Below are 17,348 nucleotides of genomic sequence, written 5' to 3' on the forward strand. Positions count from 1 at the left end.
TTCTTTCTGTCTGGGCGATAAGTCATGCAGGATGTCAACTTTTTAAACTGAGATGGGGGGTGCTGTAACACTGGAAGTTGTGAATAGCTGTCCTCAATCTGTTCTTTGAGCTCTGGACAATTACAGAAATGGCAGAAGCTGTAGCTCTGCTAATCAAATACCGGGGTTGTGTGCATCCCCCATTGCCTCATTCTGGTATTCCGATGTTTGCCAGATCCAGAGAGTTCTGCCCATTGTTGCCTAGAACATACCCTGAAATTGTGGAATTGACCAGATGTGGCATTCAAAAGTTATCACATTCCAGACAAACAGAGAAATGTCCTCAAGTTGCGTGTAGTGATTTGTGTGGAGATGATTTGGTGGGAGCTTGAATCTTATTGGATGCCACATCAAGAGAGATCCTGTCACTGAAATACATGGTGGTGTGGGGGACAAGGTTCAGAGTCTAGACATACTGGGCTATTGATCCTCATTGAAGCTATGCCAGTTTACACCAGCTGAGGCTCTGACCCCAATGCATCTCCTCCCATGTCTTCTATATGGGGTGCCCTTGCTTATTAAGATGAATTGTATGTCGTCTGGGGGGTGCCTGAGGATGGGTTGATATGGCAGGTGAGCAGGTTTATGAGCTGATATTACTGGAGATCTGTTTTGGAAACAGGGTTTTCTCAACCAGGCTGAAAGGGAGCAGAGTGCTGGAATTATTTGCGTTAGAGTGGGTCACTTCCCCCACTTCCCCACCTCTTGCTCAGCACGAATCATTAACCCCCAGGCCCAGTCTGTGCCCTATATATCTATGCATGTCCCAAACTTGGAAGCAGATTCCAAGTGCTCAGGGCTCTTTTCTCTGTTGGATATTGCAGTCTCTTATAATGATGCCTCTGGCTGGGATATCTGCACGGATTGAACCCAGGAGCTCTGGAACTAACAGCTCAAGGAACTGATGCCTGAGTTACGGGATCAGGACCCTCAGCTGAGATGTTGTAGGAAGCTCAAACTTCCACAAATAATCTGGCCACCAGATTGCCACAAGAGTCACTCTGTGTGGGTTATTCGTCAGTTTGGGGGGTGCAAGTCCCCAAGGCCTCTATGAACTAGAGCTCTCTGAGAAGCCAGACAGTGGACACTCCCAGGTGGGGTCAGCCCATCTCCTCCCTCATGGCCTCTCCAGCACCTGGATCCTCTCTTCAATTTGCATGGAGCTGCGAGTTCAGGAGCCACTGACATCCAGGAAATGTCCCCTCTGGGGCCACAGCAGCCATCTAGGCTTCCAAATGTCTGACTATCACCGTCCCCAATATCAGTTCCCAGTGGGTATCCAGATCCCATTCCCACATCTCTGGTGATACTCTAGTTCCTGACTGATGATCACTGTCATCCTCTAGGAAATAACCTCCTTTCCCCCAACCAGTGCTTAATTTCAGCCTTGGCACCTCTAGGTTTCTCAGTTCATAGCCCTAGCACCTCTGGTCTTGCTGCCTCAGTTATGAATAAAGTTAAGATTCTGCCATGGATATTTTTAGGAACAGTCAGGAACAGGTCACTAGCAATAAACAAAAATTCATGGGAACTGCAATCTGTCCTTGTCTGTTACTAAAAATACCTTGGGGGAAGGAGGGAAAACAGAAGGGGGTTTGCAGCTGCTCCAGCCCTGCTGCTCCAGTGGGCTGGCTGATCAGTTGTTCAGTGGTGACCCCAGAGCTGGCCAGCAATCAGTTGCTCAGTATGGACCCCAGGGTCAAGCTGCCAATCAGCTGTTTGGTGGCAGGCCCCCCCTCCTCCCATCAGCTGTTTGTGGCAGTCCCAGGGCTGACAGCTGCTACAGCCCCCTCCCAGAAGTCACAGGGGTCCTGGAAAGTGATGAAATCCATAACTTCCCTGACCAAGTCTTATCCTTGGTTATGAATGTAAAAGAATTGCTTGAGCCCTGGCACCGCTTTCATTACAAATTAAGCACTGCCCCCAATACTGTGCGCTCCCATTCTGGCCTTAGAGCCCCCTACATGGGCAGGGGGTTACAACAGCAATATTGTATGTCAGAACAAGGGCCTGGCCTGGGGGTGCAAGGTTTCTGTGGGGTCTCTGAGGAGGGCACGAGGTTCCCTAATTGCAACGAGGGGGCAGAATATCCCCATTTCTGCCTGCAGCTGGAATTTATCTTGGGTTTTCCCATCTGGGTTCAAGCTTAAAATCTGGTTCCTCCAGGCTCCCTTCAGCTGGAAGCCCTGGGGTCTCCTGTGTCTATTGGGGGGCGGAGGGCGGCTAGGTGAGGTCAGCGGCTCTAAAAAAAAGTATTTGCATCAACAGACACAGTTGTCAGTTTTTGTTTGTTCTTAACACACACAGTGATCTGAAAAAGAAAAAACAACCTCTCCTGGTTCCTTTTTGAGTCCTTGTAGGATTTTAATTAAGTGGCAAACAAGTTTGGTTTACGTTTCTTCGAACCCTTCTACAATATACACTGCATAGCGGCCCTAGGAAGGCAGGAAGAGTCCGGCTGCCTGGTATCTCCGATTGCCTGCGATCTGGAGGGTTTAGAGTTAAAACGAGCGAGCTCCTAGAGCTGCTACAGCCCAGAGCACCCTGCTGCTGGAGGAACAAAATACAAGGGCTGAGCGGGCCCGGAAGGGAACGTCCTTCGTGCTCCCGCCCAGCTGCCCCGCCCCCGGCCCCGCCCATTCCAATCCGAATTCTGCCCAAATTCCCCTGTGCTGCAGGAACTGGGGGCCGGGCGCATCAGGGAGGCGGCCTAGGGAAGGGAGAGAAACAGCAGCAAAGGTAGAAAATCGCTGCCTGGAGGCAATCGCCCCGGAGATCGGAGCCGAACCGCGGCTGGGATCGGAAAAACCTTCCACACCCCACGGAGGTGTGCATTTGAGTCCTGCAGGTTCCCAGTTCCAGCCCTGGGTTAGTGCCTGCCCTGGTTATCCACCCTCCCCGCCCCACCGCAGGTATAGATGTTCAGTAAACCTTCTCTGCTTATATCCAGCGTGCAGCTCCTTGCTTTGAGGCAATGCTCTTTCCTGACCCTCCCCATGGCAGCAAGGGGCTAGCTGGCCCCCCTGTGTGCGTGGAGATCCCTGACTCCACTGCAGGGGGCACAGCCCCTCTCCCTCCAGGTGTCTCCCTGCCTCAAAGGGTCTCTGCGAACATACCACTCTGTCTCCCGCCAGCAGAGAACAGGGCCCAGATAAAAAATCAGGGTGAGTTCTCTGTACAGAGCCCTCAGGGGAGATTTCATCAAGCACGTCTCACCCGTTTCATTCCCCTGAGCAGGATTCCCTGTCCCCAACCCTGCCGTGACCTCCTGGATGGAGCGAGGGGAAGAGCCGAGTGCCCCAGATTTCCAAGGCACCGAGGAAAGGGAGATCCCAAGAAGCGCCTGCACAGGTGAGGAATGAGTTACACTGGCTCAGAAGCCATCCAGAAGTGAAGGGAAAAGCTGAGATCCCAGCAAAGCCCCCCAGTTCTATCTCAGCTAGCATGGCAGCACCCAAGTGCCTGGCTCAGATTTAGTGCCCCCCGTGCCATGTGCTGAACAAACAAGCACAGAGATGCCGTGCTTGACCCAAAGAGATCACACTCTTAAAAGGCAAAGGCAGACAAAGGGTGCTGTGCGTGAAAGGGATACAACACAAAGGTTTCGCTTGACATAGTTACACATATTGGACCCTAATAATGTATGGCCAGATCCCCAGCTAATGTAAATCAATGTTGCCCATTGGAGTCTACGGAGCTATAACTGATTCACACCAGCTGGGAATCAGGTGGCAAGCCCCACTGACTCCAGTGGAGTGATGGCTGATTTACACCAGGTGGGGATCTGGCCCATTGACTCCAGTGGAGTAATTTACACAAGCATGGGATCTAGCTTGATTTTCCTTCCCCCGCCCTCCGCCCCCCATCCAAACCTATAATCACTGCTTCCTTCACCCTTGTTATAAAAGATCAAATGAGCTCAGGGTCTGATTTTCTTGTTATATTCTTGTTATAAAAGGCTCTGAGTTTTCAGACCTGCTATCCTTCGTATCAAGTACAAATATAAATAATTCCCTAATCATCTTGTCTCACTCAGTATTGTCCCCAGCAGGTGCCCTGTCCTCATGCCAGGTGCCTCTCCTGGCTCCCACCTGCCCTGCCTGACCCCTCCCAGGAGCCCTTCCCTTCCCCAGTCTTTCTCTGAAGGCTCAGCTGGGCCATTGGAGCAGAACTGATCCCTCTTCTCTTCCCTGGGGGAAGGGTTTGGGGGGTTTTGCTTCCTGCCCATCAGGTTTTCTAGTCAGCAACAAACCTCTTTGCTGCCCCCTCTCTTGCAGGCACAGGGACTGAGCCCTTGCTGGATTCTCTCTCTCTCCCCCAGCAGGTGCCGGGATAACCAGTGAAAATGAGGAGAATCCCCGGCAAGAAGGGCCTGCAGAAGCAGAGCCACATGGGACATCTTGGAGCCCCAAGCAGGGAAACATCAGTGGGGCAGGACAACAGCAAGGAGACCTCCCGAGGGAGAGAGATGCTGAGTATGAAGGAGATCCTTGGCAGCTCCAAGACTCCTTTGGGCATCCGAAGGAGAGACTGGCCATATGTGGGCAGTGTGGGGAGAGCTTCTCTCAGTACAAAGACCTCGCTGAGCACCAGAGATCCCATAGAGGGGAGAGACCCCATCAATGTCTTGACTGCGGGAAGGATTTCACCTGCACCTCCCATCTCCTCCAGCACCAGCGCACCCACACTGGTGAGAGACCTTACCAATGCCCTGACTGTGGGAAGGGCTTTGGGGTCAGCTCCCACCTTGTTGTGCACCAGCGGGTCCACACAGGGGAGCGCCCCTACAAATGCCCCGACTGTGGAAAGGGCTTCAGCCAGAGCTCCCACCTGGCCAAGCACCAGCGTACCCACACTGGGGAGCGACCCTACAGGTGTGAGGCCTGTGGGAAGAGCTTTGGGGATAGCTCATACCTGATCCAGCACCAGCTCACCCACACCGGGGAAAGCCCCGGCCTTGCCAGTGGCCTGGGTGCAGAGGAGAGGCCTTACCCATGCCCCCAGTGCGGAAAGAGCTTTGGCACCAAACTGGCCCTGAGCCGGCACCAGAAGGTGCACAGCGAGGAGCGGCCCTATGGATGTGCCGAGTGCGGGAAGAGCTTCAAGCTGAGCCGGCTGCTTATCCAGCACCAGCGGATCCACACTGGAGAGCGGCCATACCGGTGCCCTGCCTGCGGGCAAAGCTTCGGCCGCAGCTCGCACCTCCGCTCACACCAGCACGTCCACACTGGAGAGAAACCTCACCCCTGCCCTGACTGCGGGAAGGGCTTCAGCCATGGCTTCCAGCTGGCTCAGCACCAGCGCACGCACACAGGCGAGCGGCCCTACAGGTGCGCTGACTGTGGGCGCAGCTTCAGCCACCGCTCGACCCTTATCAAGCACCAGCGCACCCACACTGGGGAGCGGCCCTACTGCTGTACCCAGTGTGGCAAGAGTTTCAACTGGAGCTCAGCTTTCATCAAGCACCGCCGGACCCACTCGGAGGAGCGGCCCTTCCGCTGCATGGACTGCGGGAAGGGCTTCCGTGAGAGCTGCACCCTCATCCAGCACCAGAAGATCCACTCTGAAGAGAAACCCTACAAATGCCCTGACTGCTGCAAGAGCTTCAGCCTCAGCTCCTACCTCGCCAGGCACCAGAGAACACACACAGCCTAAATACACGAGCTGGGGGCCTGACCTGTCTGCACAGGGGCATTGTGCGTACCTTTCTGAGGTGGGTATGCACTCCCTGTTTGCACAGAACAACTCTCTTGCCTTCCCTCTGGTGACTGGAGCACATATAAGAATTTATGTGGAATTCGGGGTCCTGGAGGCTTTTAAGAACAGTTCTAGGTCTGGGACAGGTCCACCTGTCAGGAATGGTCTCTAGGTATACTTCATCCTGCCTCAGTGTGGGGGAAAGTACTGGAGGACTTCTCAAGGATTCTTCCAGCCCTACATTTCTATGACTCTCTGAGTCTGCTGCTAACTTCTAAATTGATTGAAATTCAAAGTTTTCATCCCATGGGAAATTCAGAGATTTCAGAAATTTGATTTTCATCCCGATTTGTTGAAAGCTCAGAATTTTTCACAAAACAAAATATTAATATTGGGCAAAATGTTTCATTTGATTTATTGTTTTGACAATTTATAGTATCTAATAGTATCTAATACAGGGGTGGCCAAACTCCAAGCAGCATATGATAGTCTTCAGAAGTTCGAGAGCCAGGTCGCGCCTGCTGGAGCTTGGGGCTTCAGACCTGTGGCAGGATGGTGGGGTCACGGTTTCTACCCTGAGGAGACGGGGTCTTGAGGCTCTAGCCCCACAGGAGGCATCTGCCAAGATTTCAGCCCTGCTTCTGCTGAAGCCCCGAGCCCCAGCAGGTGTGCCTCGTGGGGCTGAAGCCCAGAGGTCCCCTTCGCCCTGGGCAGAAGCCCATAGCCCCACCACCACACCACAGGGCAGAAGCCCTGAGCTCCCCCGCAGTCTGGTAGGCAGAGAATGGGGCGAGGGTCTCCGCGAGCTGCACTTTAACTGTAAAAGAGTCACATGTGGCTCGTTAGCCATGGATTGGCCACCCTCTTCTATTATATGAGAGGCAGTGTGATGTAGTGGATCACACAGTGCACTGAGACATGGGTTCTATTCTCTGCTCTGCCACTGACCTACTGGGTGACCTTAGGCATGTCATTTCACCCTTCTGTGCCTTAGTTTGCCCATTTATAACATGGGGGTGATGATTCTTTTGTAAAGACCTCTTTTGTAAAGCACTTTGAAATCTACTTGATGAAAAGCACTATAAAAAAGCTTGGCAATATTATATTATAAACTATAATATAAAGTCAAAATGATAAAGTGATATTCATATATTCCAAGGCCAGAAGGACCATTGTCATCAATCTATCTGACCTCCTGTAGAACACGGGCCATAGAACTTCACCCCTAAAAATTCCAAGAGCTGATCTTTTTGAAAAAAACACCTAATCTTGGATTTAAAAATGACCAGTGACGGAGAATCCGACACAGCCCTCAGCAAGTTGTTCCATTGGTTAATTAGCCCCAGGGTTAAAAATTGACATTTCCAGACTGAATTTGTCTAGCTTCAACTCTCAACCATTGGATCTTGTTAGACCTTTGTCTGCTAGATTGAAGAGCCCATTCTCAAGTATCTGTTGCCCACGACTGCATTTACAGATTGATCAAATCACCCCTTAACCTTCTCTTTGTTAGTTTATGCTCCTGGAGTCTCTCATGATAAGGCATGTTTTGCAGTCCTTTAATCACTGTAGGAATGTGCTGGATTCTCCATCACCTGGAGTCTTTGAATGAAGACTGGGCTAGCAGTGATCTTTTAGAAAGAGTCACCAATCAGGAATTAGTGGGCTGGACACAGGCATCGCTGGGGGAAATTCTCTACCTTGAGTTATGCAGGACGCTGGACTGGATGGTCCCTTATGGATTTAAAATCTGTGAATAAATAAATCAAGGTGGGGTTGTCTGGTTTGGTCAGTAAGTATTTTATCATTGAGAGCCAATGGCTCTGAGTCATACTCCTCTGGTCTTTACCTTGGGGTGTGGGCAAAGAACCCCAATCCAGATGTTAAAGTACAAGAAGACAATAGCCATTGTACTCTGATTTTGGGTTCTTCCATTTCTGGATAGCCAACTTGAGACATCCTGGGTCCTGGTCTTCAGATGAGCCAAGCATCCCCAACCCCACTTGAGGTCCATGGGAGCTGTTGGGATGCCTAGCCCTTATTAAAATCCAGGCTGATGATATCTCACATTGACATTCCAAAACATGAGACAATGGACGCTCTTCAGAGTGTAGGCCTATTGTCTAATGCTAATGATAAATGGTCCTATAGGGCCTTAGGACTGGTATGATCACTGACAGCCCCGAAGGAGATGGATTGGTAAGTTGTAAAACATGACTACAGGAGAACAGAATCTCCAAGGGTGAGAACTTTGTTGTTGTCCCACTAAGATTCAGGCAAAGCCTGGGAATGAGTTCTGGGGATACTCAGAGGCAGTGTTTTTATGTGCTTGTGGCTAAATCACTGGACTAGAGCTCTAAAAATCTGGGTTTTATTCCTGACTCTACTCCAGCCTCTTCATGAGACTATGGGTGTCTTTGCCTCAGTTTCCCTATCTGCCAAATGAGGACAATAATCCTCCCTTTCTCTGGTTAGTCTTTCTTTAGGCCAGGAGCTGTTAATCACGGTCTGTGCGATGCCCAGCACAATCAGACCCATAGACACTACTGTAATATAAACAAAGAAATGGGCGTATTAGACCTTACTATTTCTTTTCTACAACTACATAGTTGTGTGGCCTAGTTTGGGCAAGGTTAGGGAGCCTTAGACCTGGCTAATTTGGATACCTTGATTTTTTTTTTTATATGGTTTTCTTTGTTTTTCCTAACAAATCTTGTTTCAAAAGATCCATGTTGCCTGGGCCTGTCGGGAATTTGCCAGAAGGATAAAGGAATCATTAGTCTTTAGAGAGGAATGGGTATATGGGACCTAAACCTGCTCTGGAATTATGGTCTAAAGGGTAGACCCCTTTAGTGATCCCTTGCTATAAGGTATGTCGCTCCCTGGGCTATGTCTAAGGGACAAGTGTGACGTTCTCCCACCCCCGCAATCCAGACTGGTGTGTAGCTGTCACCCCAATTCCTCTCTCCTGGGCCCTGACCTTCCCCACTGTGGTGTGTGAACCACCCACTCCTGGGTCAGCCCATGCTCAGCCTCCTGCGAGTAATCAGTCCCTGGCCTAGCGAAAGAGTGCTTCTGGCCAGGCACTGATGGGATAGACCCCCAACAAACACCCTCCTGCAAGGTCAAACACTGCACCCTACAAGCTCATTTACATTTGTCCGTCAATTTATCAAAGAAATAGATATGCACCATCTCTGTCACTCTAAGTGAGGTCTCTGCACACACTCAATCCACCTGCACTGTTTTAGATAAGACAAATAAGTTTATTGATTACAGTAAGATTTGAAGTGAATCTAAATCAGATTATTAATAAATTAAGGAGTTAATCACAATTAACTAAAAGATAACTCCCATCTTAACCTAAGATTAATATGTCAGTCTGTATTCAGTTTACCATACAGGTTGGTTGCGATGCCTCTTGCTACCAGGCCCGCCCGCCCGCCCTCCCTGTGGGTAGATTCTCAGTCTTTGGTGTTGCTTAGAAGATGGATTCCAGGGGAGAGCTCAAGACAAAGACGCCTCAACTTTTAACAAATTTCCCCAACACCCCCTGGGGACAGGTGATCAACCCTGTCTGGCAATGGGCATGATTTCTTCCACATGAGCCAAAGTGCTCACAGGTGCTTAGGCCAGTCCATTGTTCCTGTATGCATGCTTCTGCTGGGCATGGAAACACAGCTTTGTGTTTGTCTGCATCCATTCAAACTATGTGAGACACACATTTGGGGATATGACACAGCAGAGTTTCATATCTGTATATATGTGTGACATTGCAGGAAACATGCTACCATAACAATAATGTTCAGTATGTTATGAGCATCCCAAAAACACATACTTTGTGTCAGACAATACACAGTTACACTGTAAGGGTGAACATGAATGATACACAAATCACATCATAAGGGTGTACATGGGGTACAGCGTGTCACAACAGGTCAGTTCAGCCAAAGCCAGCAGGATCCCGCCTGACCCAGCCTAGCCAGATCAGAGGATAAGAGTTCTTCTCCCATGGCTGTGTCACATCCAGCCAGTGGAAGATGCTGAATAACCAGGGCAAGTTAAAGGGGTGTAAGGTCACAGCAACATTTCCTTTGATGAGTGGGAGGTTCCTGTTGTTTAACCCCATCTCTCACAGTGTTCTCTGATTGCTGTTCTCCCTTGCTCCAGGTGAGGGGACTTCAGTTTCCAAGGACTGGCATTAGTTCCATTTAATCACAGTGAGGATTTCTAAAATTGGTCTGAGGGGGGTAAATGTCTCCATCTCTAGGGTGGTGGTGGAGAAAGCCAGCTGGGGTGTCTCCCTCTCAGTGGACCACAAAGGACACAACCCCATCCTGGCTGCACCCAGTCTGCTCCCATTTACAGGAGTCACAGAACCTTCCAAGCCTCAAATTTCCATCTGCCCAATGGCCATGGAATATGCCTGGCCTCAAGATTCCAGCTACCACGGGTTCCAGGCCCCAGTGCTCCACCTATCCTGGAACCTCCTGGGCCCCAAAGTTCCAACTGCCACAGAACTCTCCTAGCTGGAGCGGTGAGCATGAGTGCAGGGGAGATACGGAGAGTCTCAGCAAGAGGCGGCTCCAGGGCAGGGAAAGAAAAAGCAACAGGAAATCCCTGCCTAGAGGAAGCAGCCACAAGGGGATCAGAACCTGAACCACAGCTAGGACCAGAGAGATATCCCCTTCCCCCCGAAATCAGCTCTGAAGATTGCAGAGTCTGTGCAGCTGAACCCAGAAGGACTCCATGCAGCAAGTTCCAGGGCAGCACAGGAGATCTATGCAGCTGAGTCCAGCAGAGTTCCCTGGCCCCAGTCACATTTGGGAGCCATGGAGGGGGTGTGAGCACAATAGGCTGCTGGGAACTGGAGGGGCTGCTCCTTGAGAGGCTAGACAGATGGATGTTCCCAGGTGCGGGGCAGCCATCTCCACAACGGCATCTCTGGCATCCAGCTCTTCTCTCCAGAGCTCACAGAGCTGCTAATAAAGGAGCCCAGTGGTCCCCTCCTGGGCCCACAGCAGCTGGAGAGACTCCCAGCCACACCCCAACTCCTCAACCTGCTGCTGTGTGATACAAGTAATGAAAATGGCTGCCAGGGATCCATGATTTGTTGCAAATCACTCCAGAACTGTCAGATTCTGATGGGCTTTTCACTGTCAAATCTGGTCATTGCAGGGCGGTTTCTCACTGTGTCACTTAAAGAAACCAAGATTTTTTTAAATCTTTAACCTCATCCCACGAATACACCGGCCTCCAACTGTGGGGAGCTAGGGGATATCCCCCACAGGAGACATTTCATCTGCATCTCCTCCGGGGCACCGCCTGCATCCTTCCACCCTGTGCGTGCAGTCGTTTCCTGCTCCAGCCAGGATGGAACAGGGAGAGAGAGGGTTATTAACCCCACCGATCTCCCTCTCCCAGCCCCACAAAGGAACCGAGCTGGCCGTGCCGTGAACGGGGTTGCAATAGCGTAGGGACCTTCCTGTCCACTCCAGCCCATCCCGCCCCCTTCACCCTTGGCTGGCGTCAGACTGGCAGCGCGTCCTGCCCAAGGGGCCGGATCCCCGTCTGCAATGAGACTCCCCCTCCCGGGGGAGCCCCTAAGGAATCACTAACCCGCCACCCCGGGCGCTGCAGCCGGGCGGTGAGTGGGGGCACAGGGGAGGCGGCTCCGGGGAGGGAGAGAAACAGCAGCGGAGGCAGGAAATCGCTGTCTGGAGGAAGCGGCCGCAGGGCCGGGGCACGAGGGATCGGAGCTGAAAGGGGGCTAGGACCGGAGAAATCCACCCCCGCCAGCTCGAGAGCAGGACTGAGGGGGTGTGGGTCTGTGCAGCTGAGCTGAGCTCAGCAGCGTCCCCCGCCCCCTACCACCACCAGCCCAGCGTGCTTGGGGACACCATTGGAGACTGTGATTTGTGCCACTTCCTCGGAGGAGCAAAAGTTACTGACCTCAGGCAATGAAAATGAAGGGGAGACGTGCGCTGAGATTCCCCCGCCGCCCCTCAAGGACCTGGCCATTCTGCATGTTTAAACTGCTTTTTGCAGCACTGACGTGGTATGAAAGCGGTTAACACATTGTGGTTTCAAGGCCCTTGGTTGATCTATGCAAAATGAGTTAAACTGTTAAATATGACTCATTTATCATAGCTGCTCTCCCCGGCCAGCGTCATAGGTTAGATCAGTAACATGTTATTAACGGCCTTGGGGCAGGGGGGGTCTCCTACAGCTGGGGGCTCACTGTGCCAGAGCTTGTTTGGGGTTTTTTGTTTTTTTTTTGGATGACATTATAAATGTAGTTGACAGAGGTAATAGTGTTGGTGCAAAATACTGAGACTTCTATAAGGTATTTGTAGTGGCACCGCATGACATTCTGAAAAGTAACGGCACACATGAGACGGATCAAGAGCTGGCTAACTAATAAGTCTGAAAGTGAAACTATAAATGGGGAATCATCATCAAGTGGGTGCATTTCTCCCGGGGTTCCACGTGGTTCATGGCCCTCCGCTATTTAACATTTTTATCCATGACCTGGAAGAAAACAAAATTGTCACTGATAAAGTTTGCAGACAGCACAAAAATGGGGGGAGCAATAGATAATGAGGAGGACAAGTCACGGATACAAAGCGATCTGGAGTGCTTGGTAAACTGGGTGCAAGCAAACAATATCTGTTTTAATATGGCTGAATGTAAATGTATAGAAACAAAGAATGCAGGTGATATTTACAACTTTGTCCTGTCTCAAGATTTAGGGGTCATAGTGGACAATCAGCTGAACATGAGCTCCTAGTGTGACTCTGTGGCCAAAAGGGTTAAGGTGTGCATAAATGGCTACCTAAATGGGATCTTGAGTAGGAGTAGAGAGGTTATTTTACCTCTGTATTTGGGAGTACTGTGTTCTGCCCTTGTGTCCACAATTCAAGAAGGATGTTGATACATTGGAGTGGGTTTGAAGAACAATGAGAATGATTAAAGGATTCAAAAACATGCTTTATAGTGATAGATTCAAGGAGCTCAATCTAATTAGTTTAACAAAGAGAAGGTTAAGGGGTGACTTGATTATAGTCTTTCAGTACCCATGGGGGGAACAAATATTTTATAATGGGCTTTTCAGTGTAGCAGATAAAAAATAAGACAATCCAATGACTGGAAGCTGAAGCTAGACAAATTCAGACTACGTTTTTAACAGTGATGGTAATTCACAACTGGAAGAATTTATCAAGGGTTGTGGTGGATTCTCCATCACTGGCAATTTTAAAATCAAGATTGGATATTTTTTCTAAAAGACCTGCTCTAGGAATTATTTTAGGAAAGTTCTTTGTTCACAACAGTCTTTTTCGGCCTTGTCATCTATGAATTGTGTCAGGGACTGCACAGACCCTGTCTGAGATTATCCCAAGCCCCTACCAAGATCAGGGTCCCCCCTCTCTCCCCCCAAGGGGCAGGTGCTACATTGACCCCGAGCTTGATTCCACTAGGCACCGCACAGACACACGGTGAGAGACCGTCCCTGCACTGAAGAGCTCACAGTCTAAATAGATAAAGGCAGGATTATTATCCCCGTTTTACAGATGGGGAAACTGAGGCCCAGAGAGATGCAGTGACTCACTCAAGGTCACCCAGGCAGTCTGTAGCAGAGCTAGGAATCAAACCCAGCTTCTTGAATTACAGCCCAGTGCCTTAGCCGCAAGGCTGGCAATTTAGATAAGCCTGAGGCAGTATAACAACAACCAGGAAATCCAAGTTACTCATCAGTTTGCAGCTGATGCCCTGTCCTCATGGTAAGAATCACTCCTGACTGCCATCCACTCTGCCTGACCCTGTCAGGAGCTCTCCTGTCCCCCAGCCTTTCTCTGAGGGCTCAGCTAGGCCACTGCAGCAGAACCAGCCCTTCTTCTCTCCTCGAGAAAGGGTTTTGGAGGATTTGCTTCCTGACCATCAGATTTTCTGCTCAGCAACAAACCCATTTACCTCCCCTCTTCTCCCTGTGCAGGGAATGAGCCCCGGCTGGATTCTCTCTCTCTTCCAGCAGGCACCAGGACAGCGGAGGAGAATTCCCAGCGGGAAGGGCCTGTGGGAGCAGAGCTGCACAGGACATCCTGGAGCCCCAAGTGGGGAGATGCTGGCAGGAGTTTGGGTAGGGCTGGATGGCAGCGGGGAGAAGAGAGGAGTGGGCTCTGCTGTAAAAGGGATGTGTCTGTGCACCTGAGCCCAGCAAGTTCCCCCCGAACCAGCCAGCTCCTGGGCAGGTCAGAGTTTGAATCTGAGTCTTATTATTTGTGGTTTATTCCCTCTCTCCCAGCAGGTGCCAGGATGTGAGTGAGAACGAGGGGCGTATTGCAGCAGGAAGGGCCTGCAGAAACAGGGACATTCTCAGGAAGAGCCCAGCAAGGTGGTGTGGAAGGAACCGCCAAAATGTCCCTGTTACCAGCCGAGCTGGGGGAGCCACTGACCATCTGCAGCCAATGCGGAAAGAGCTACCGTCTGAGCACCCAGTTCCTGCGGCACCAGCGGACCCACAGCCGTGAAAAACCCTTCAAGTGTGGTGAATGTGGGAAGAGCTTCGTCGACAGTTCAGCCCTGCTCACGCACCGGCGTGTCCACACAGGGGAGCGGCCCTACCGCTGCGCCGACTGTGGCCGGAGCTTCAGCCGCAGCTCCAACCTGCTCCGGCACCAGCGCCTTCACCAGGGACTGCGGCCCCATCAGTGCCCCGATTGCGGGAAGAGTTTCGCTGAGGCTTCCTGCTTCCTGCAGCACCAGCACTCGCACGCAGGCGAGCGCCCCCACTTCTGCCCTGACTGCGGGAAGAGCTTCCGCCACCGCTCTGTCCTCCTGGCCCACCGCCGCACCCACCTGGGGGAGCGGCCCTACGTGTGCTCTGATTGCGGGAGGAGCTTCCACCAGAGCTCCCAGCTTTCCACCCACCGCCGGGCTCACCTGGGCGTCCGGCCCTTCCAGTGCTCTGACTGTGGGAAGAGCTTCTTGGACAGCTCCTCTCTGATCATCCACCAACGCATTCACACCGGAGAGAAACCCTACAGGTGCCCCAAGTGCGGGCGCAGCTTCAGCCGCAGCTCCAACCTCCTTCGGCATCAGCGCATCCATGCCAGAGAGCAGCCCTTTAAGTGCCTCCAGTGTGGGAGGAGCTTCCAGGATGGCTTGGGTCTGGCTCAGCACGAGGGGTCCCACCTGAAAGCCAGGACGTACCAGTGCACCCAGTGTGGGAAGGGTTTCAGCCAGAGCGCCACCCTCATTAGGCATCAGAGGATTCATACCGGGGAACGGCCCTATACCTGCCCTGAGTGCGGAAAGAGCTTCAGCCAGAGCTCCACCCTCTTCAGACACCAGAGGATCCACACAGGCGAGAGGCCCTACAAGTGTCCCCAGTGTGGGAAGAGTTTCATCGAGAGCTCGGCCCTGATTCAACATCAGAGAAGCCACACGTGACAGAGGCTACTAGGGAAAAGCATCCATTGGGAGTCAACCTTTGGCCAGTATCAGTGTGGTGTTGGCATGAGCAGGTGCCTGGAATATGATGGATTCATTGGCTGGAAGAGAACGTCAACCATTGGCCAATGTCAATATGGCGTTGGCATAATAGCATGGCTGGAACATCATAGATTAATTGGCTAGAGGAGAGCATCAACTATTGACCAATAGCACCATAGTGTTGTCGTGAGTTTATGTCTGGAATGTCATAGATTAATCAGATGGATGAGAATGTCAACAGTTGGCCAATGTCAACGTGGTTTTGGTGTGAGAATGTGGCTGGAATACCATAGATTAATCTACTGGAATTTTCAAATGACCCTAATGGTGTCAAGTGACCAGGTTCAATTGAATTCTGACACCTAAATCCTGAGGCCCCACTGGAAATCCCAATCATAGACATTGAAGGACAGAAGGGACCATTACAACCATTCAGTCTGCTCTTATGCATAGCACAATGATAGACTGACATTCCTGGCAGTGTGTGGATGAGGTGCGGATTCTGCTGAGCGGTAATTGTGCTTTTCTGTCTCTGTATGAATTGACTTTTACAAGGTCTGTTTGACATGATGTTTTCCAGGATAAAAACAGTATTTTCCAAAACAAGAACCCACCATTTCCACCATGTAAATAAACCAAATGTCCATGTTTAAAGTGACCTACAGAGGGGAAAAAATTTAAGGCTGGGTTTGGGCCCCTTTTCTTTTTCCTTTGTGATGTATGAAGCAGTATGAATGTTTTTGGGTTTTTTTTTAAATTCTGCTTGGTTTGGGCATGTCTCACAGTAAGGCCTTGTCTACACACAAAGCTTATAGCTCTTTAACTACACCAGTCTAGTTGGGGTGCAGCATCCATAGTGTGGGCTCAGTTCTACGGTTATAAAGGGGCTTTTATTATTATTGCTATTCATTTGTATTACCATAGTGCCTAGGAGTCCTAGTTGTAGACCAAACCCCCGCTGTGCTAGGTGCTGTACAAACACGGAACAAAAAGACAGGCCAAGCCCTAGAAATCTTACAATCTAAGTGTAAAACGAGATGACAGATGGCTACAGACAGACTTATGGTGGAGTACAAGGAAACAATGAAACAGCCGTGGTCAGCAGGATGGGCTCAGCCCCAGCAGCCTAACCATTCTCAAGTTTTTTGTAGGGCTTACAGCCTAGGAGGGATTTGAAGGAGGAGGTAACTTTGCAAATGTTTATGGGAAGCTCCTCCAAGGCATGAGGGAGAAAGCACAAAGGGGCTTGTTTGAAAATGTTAACATGTCGGCAGTGGAGGTTGGGATCATGGGCCTGTTGGAGGCGAGCACTGACATCTTAATCATGAATGAGAGATGATAGGCCATGTGAAGACAGGCCAACATAGCTATTCCAGTGTGCAAAGAGGAATGAGTTGCGGTGGTATAACCTTTATATTGCTATAAATGCATCTACACTAAAGGGTTGTAGCAGCTCCTAGATTCTAAGGGACCACTGTGGACATCTAGTCTGACCTCCAATATGCAGGCCAGAGAACTGCCCTGCAATAATTCCTGTTTGAACGAGAGCAGATCCTTTAGAAAAACATCCAGTCTTGATTTAAAAATTGTCAGTGATGGAGACTCCATCATGACTCTTGGGAAGTTGTTCTTGTGATTATTTATCCTCACTGTTAAAACTTTGCCCCTTATTTCCAGTCTGAATTTGTCTAGCTTCAACCTCCAGCCATTAGATCTTGCTGTGCAATATAATTATACCAGTAAAAAAAAAATCACACCCCTGACCAACAAAGCTATGCTGGTAAAAGACCTAGAATAGATACAATAATACTGGCAAAAATGGCCTGTTACTGGTATAGTTTACTCTGTCTGGTGAACTGATATAAGCTAAGCTAAAAGAACTCTTGCTGGTATAAGCTACATCTCCACTAGAGGGGGTTGCTAGTATAGCACTCCTGCTATACGCTACAGTGCCACTGAAAGAGCTCTGTATAGCTCGAAAGCTTGTCTCTATTCAACAGACGTTGGTCCATTAAAAGGTATTGCTTCACCCACCTTGTCTCTATAATATCCTGGGACCAACACAGCTACCACAACACTGCATAAGCTACATGGTAGATTCTTTCTAGTGTAGACAAGAG

The 17,348-nt window shown here is 50.4% G+C and overlaps 2 protein-coding genes across 5 annotated transcripts in view; both read left to right on the top strand.

Moving 5' to 3' along the window:
* The first annotated feature begins 2,734 nt into the window (after window positions 1-2,734).
* On the top strand, window positions 2,735-5,821 carry LOC137143276 (zinc finger protein 436-like). Of its 4 annotated transcripts, none has more exons than XM_067532990.1 (3): window positions 2,735-2,866; window positions 3,277-3,390; window positions 4,361-5,821. In XM_067532990.1, exons 2-3 carry the CDS (start codon window positions 3,312-3,314, stop codon window positions 5,692-5,694), a joined length of 1,413 nt encoding a protein of 470 aa, XP_067389091.1. In that variant the 5' UTR covers window positions 2,735-2,866; window positions 3,277-3,311; the 3' UTR covers window positions 5,695-5,821. The 4 variants fall into 4 exon arrangements, with proteins under 4 accessions (XP_067389091.1, XP_067389090.1, XP_067389093.1 ...); XM_067532989.1 differs by having other exon boundaries at window positions 2,738-2,951; XM_067532992.1 differs by having other exon boundaries at window positions 2,738-2,951; window positions 4,364-5,821.
* A 5,394-nt stretch (window positions 5,822-11,215) lies between these two features.
* The window catches only part of LOC137143264 (zinc finger protein 436-like), a 604,313-nt gene continuing 598,180 nt past the window's right edge, over window positions 11,216-17,348 (top strand). The window contains exons 1-3 of the mRNA XM_067532957.1: window positions 11,216-11,794; window positions 13,730-13,873; window positions 14,039-15,127. Coding sequence (XP_067389058.1) covers window positions 14,152-15,127 — 976 coding nt within the window. The 5' untranslated portion in view covers window positions 11,216-11,794; window positions 13,730-13,873; window positions 14,039-14,151. The remainder of the gene's footprint in view (window positions 11,795-13,729; window positions 13,874-14,038; window positions 15,128-17,348) is intronic.

This window comes from Emydura macquarii, unplaced genomic scaffold (assembly GCF_026122565.2).
Source record: "Emydura macquarii macquarii isolate MOO-44397 ecotype Brisbane River unplaced genomic scaffold, CSIRO-AGI_Emac_v2 contig_3305, whole genome shotgun sequence".
NCBI classification, from domain to species: domain Eukaryota; kingdom Metazoa; phylum Chordata; order Testudines; family Chelidae; genus Emydura; species Emydura macquarii.

What these genes read in the sequence shown, in the direction of transcription:
- LOC137143276 (XM_067532990.1), top strand. Translation starts at nt 3,312, where the DNA reads ATGGAGCGAGGGGAAGAGCCGAGTGCCCCAGATTTCCAAGGCACCGAG. An exon ending in CCCAAGAAGCGCCTGCACAG is followed by an intron (nt 3,391 to 4,360) that starts GTGAGGAATGAG and finishes TCTCTCCCCCAG; the next exon opens with CAGGTGCCGGGATAACCAGT.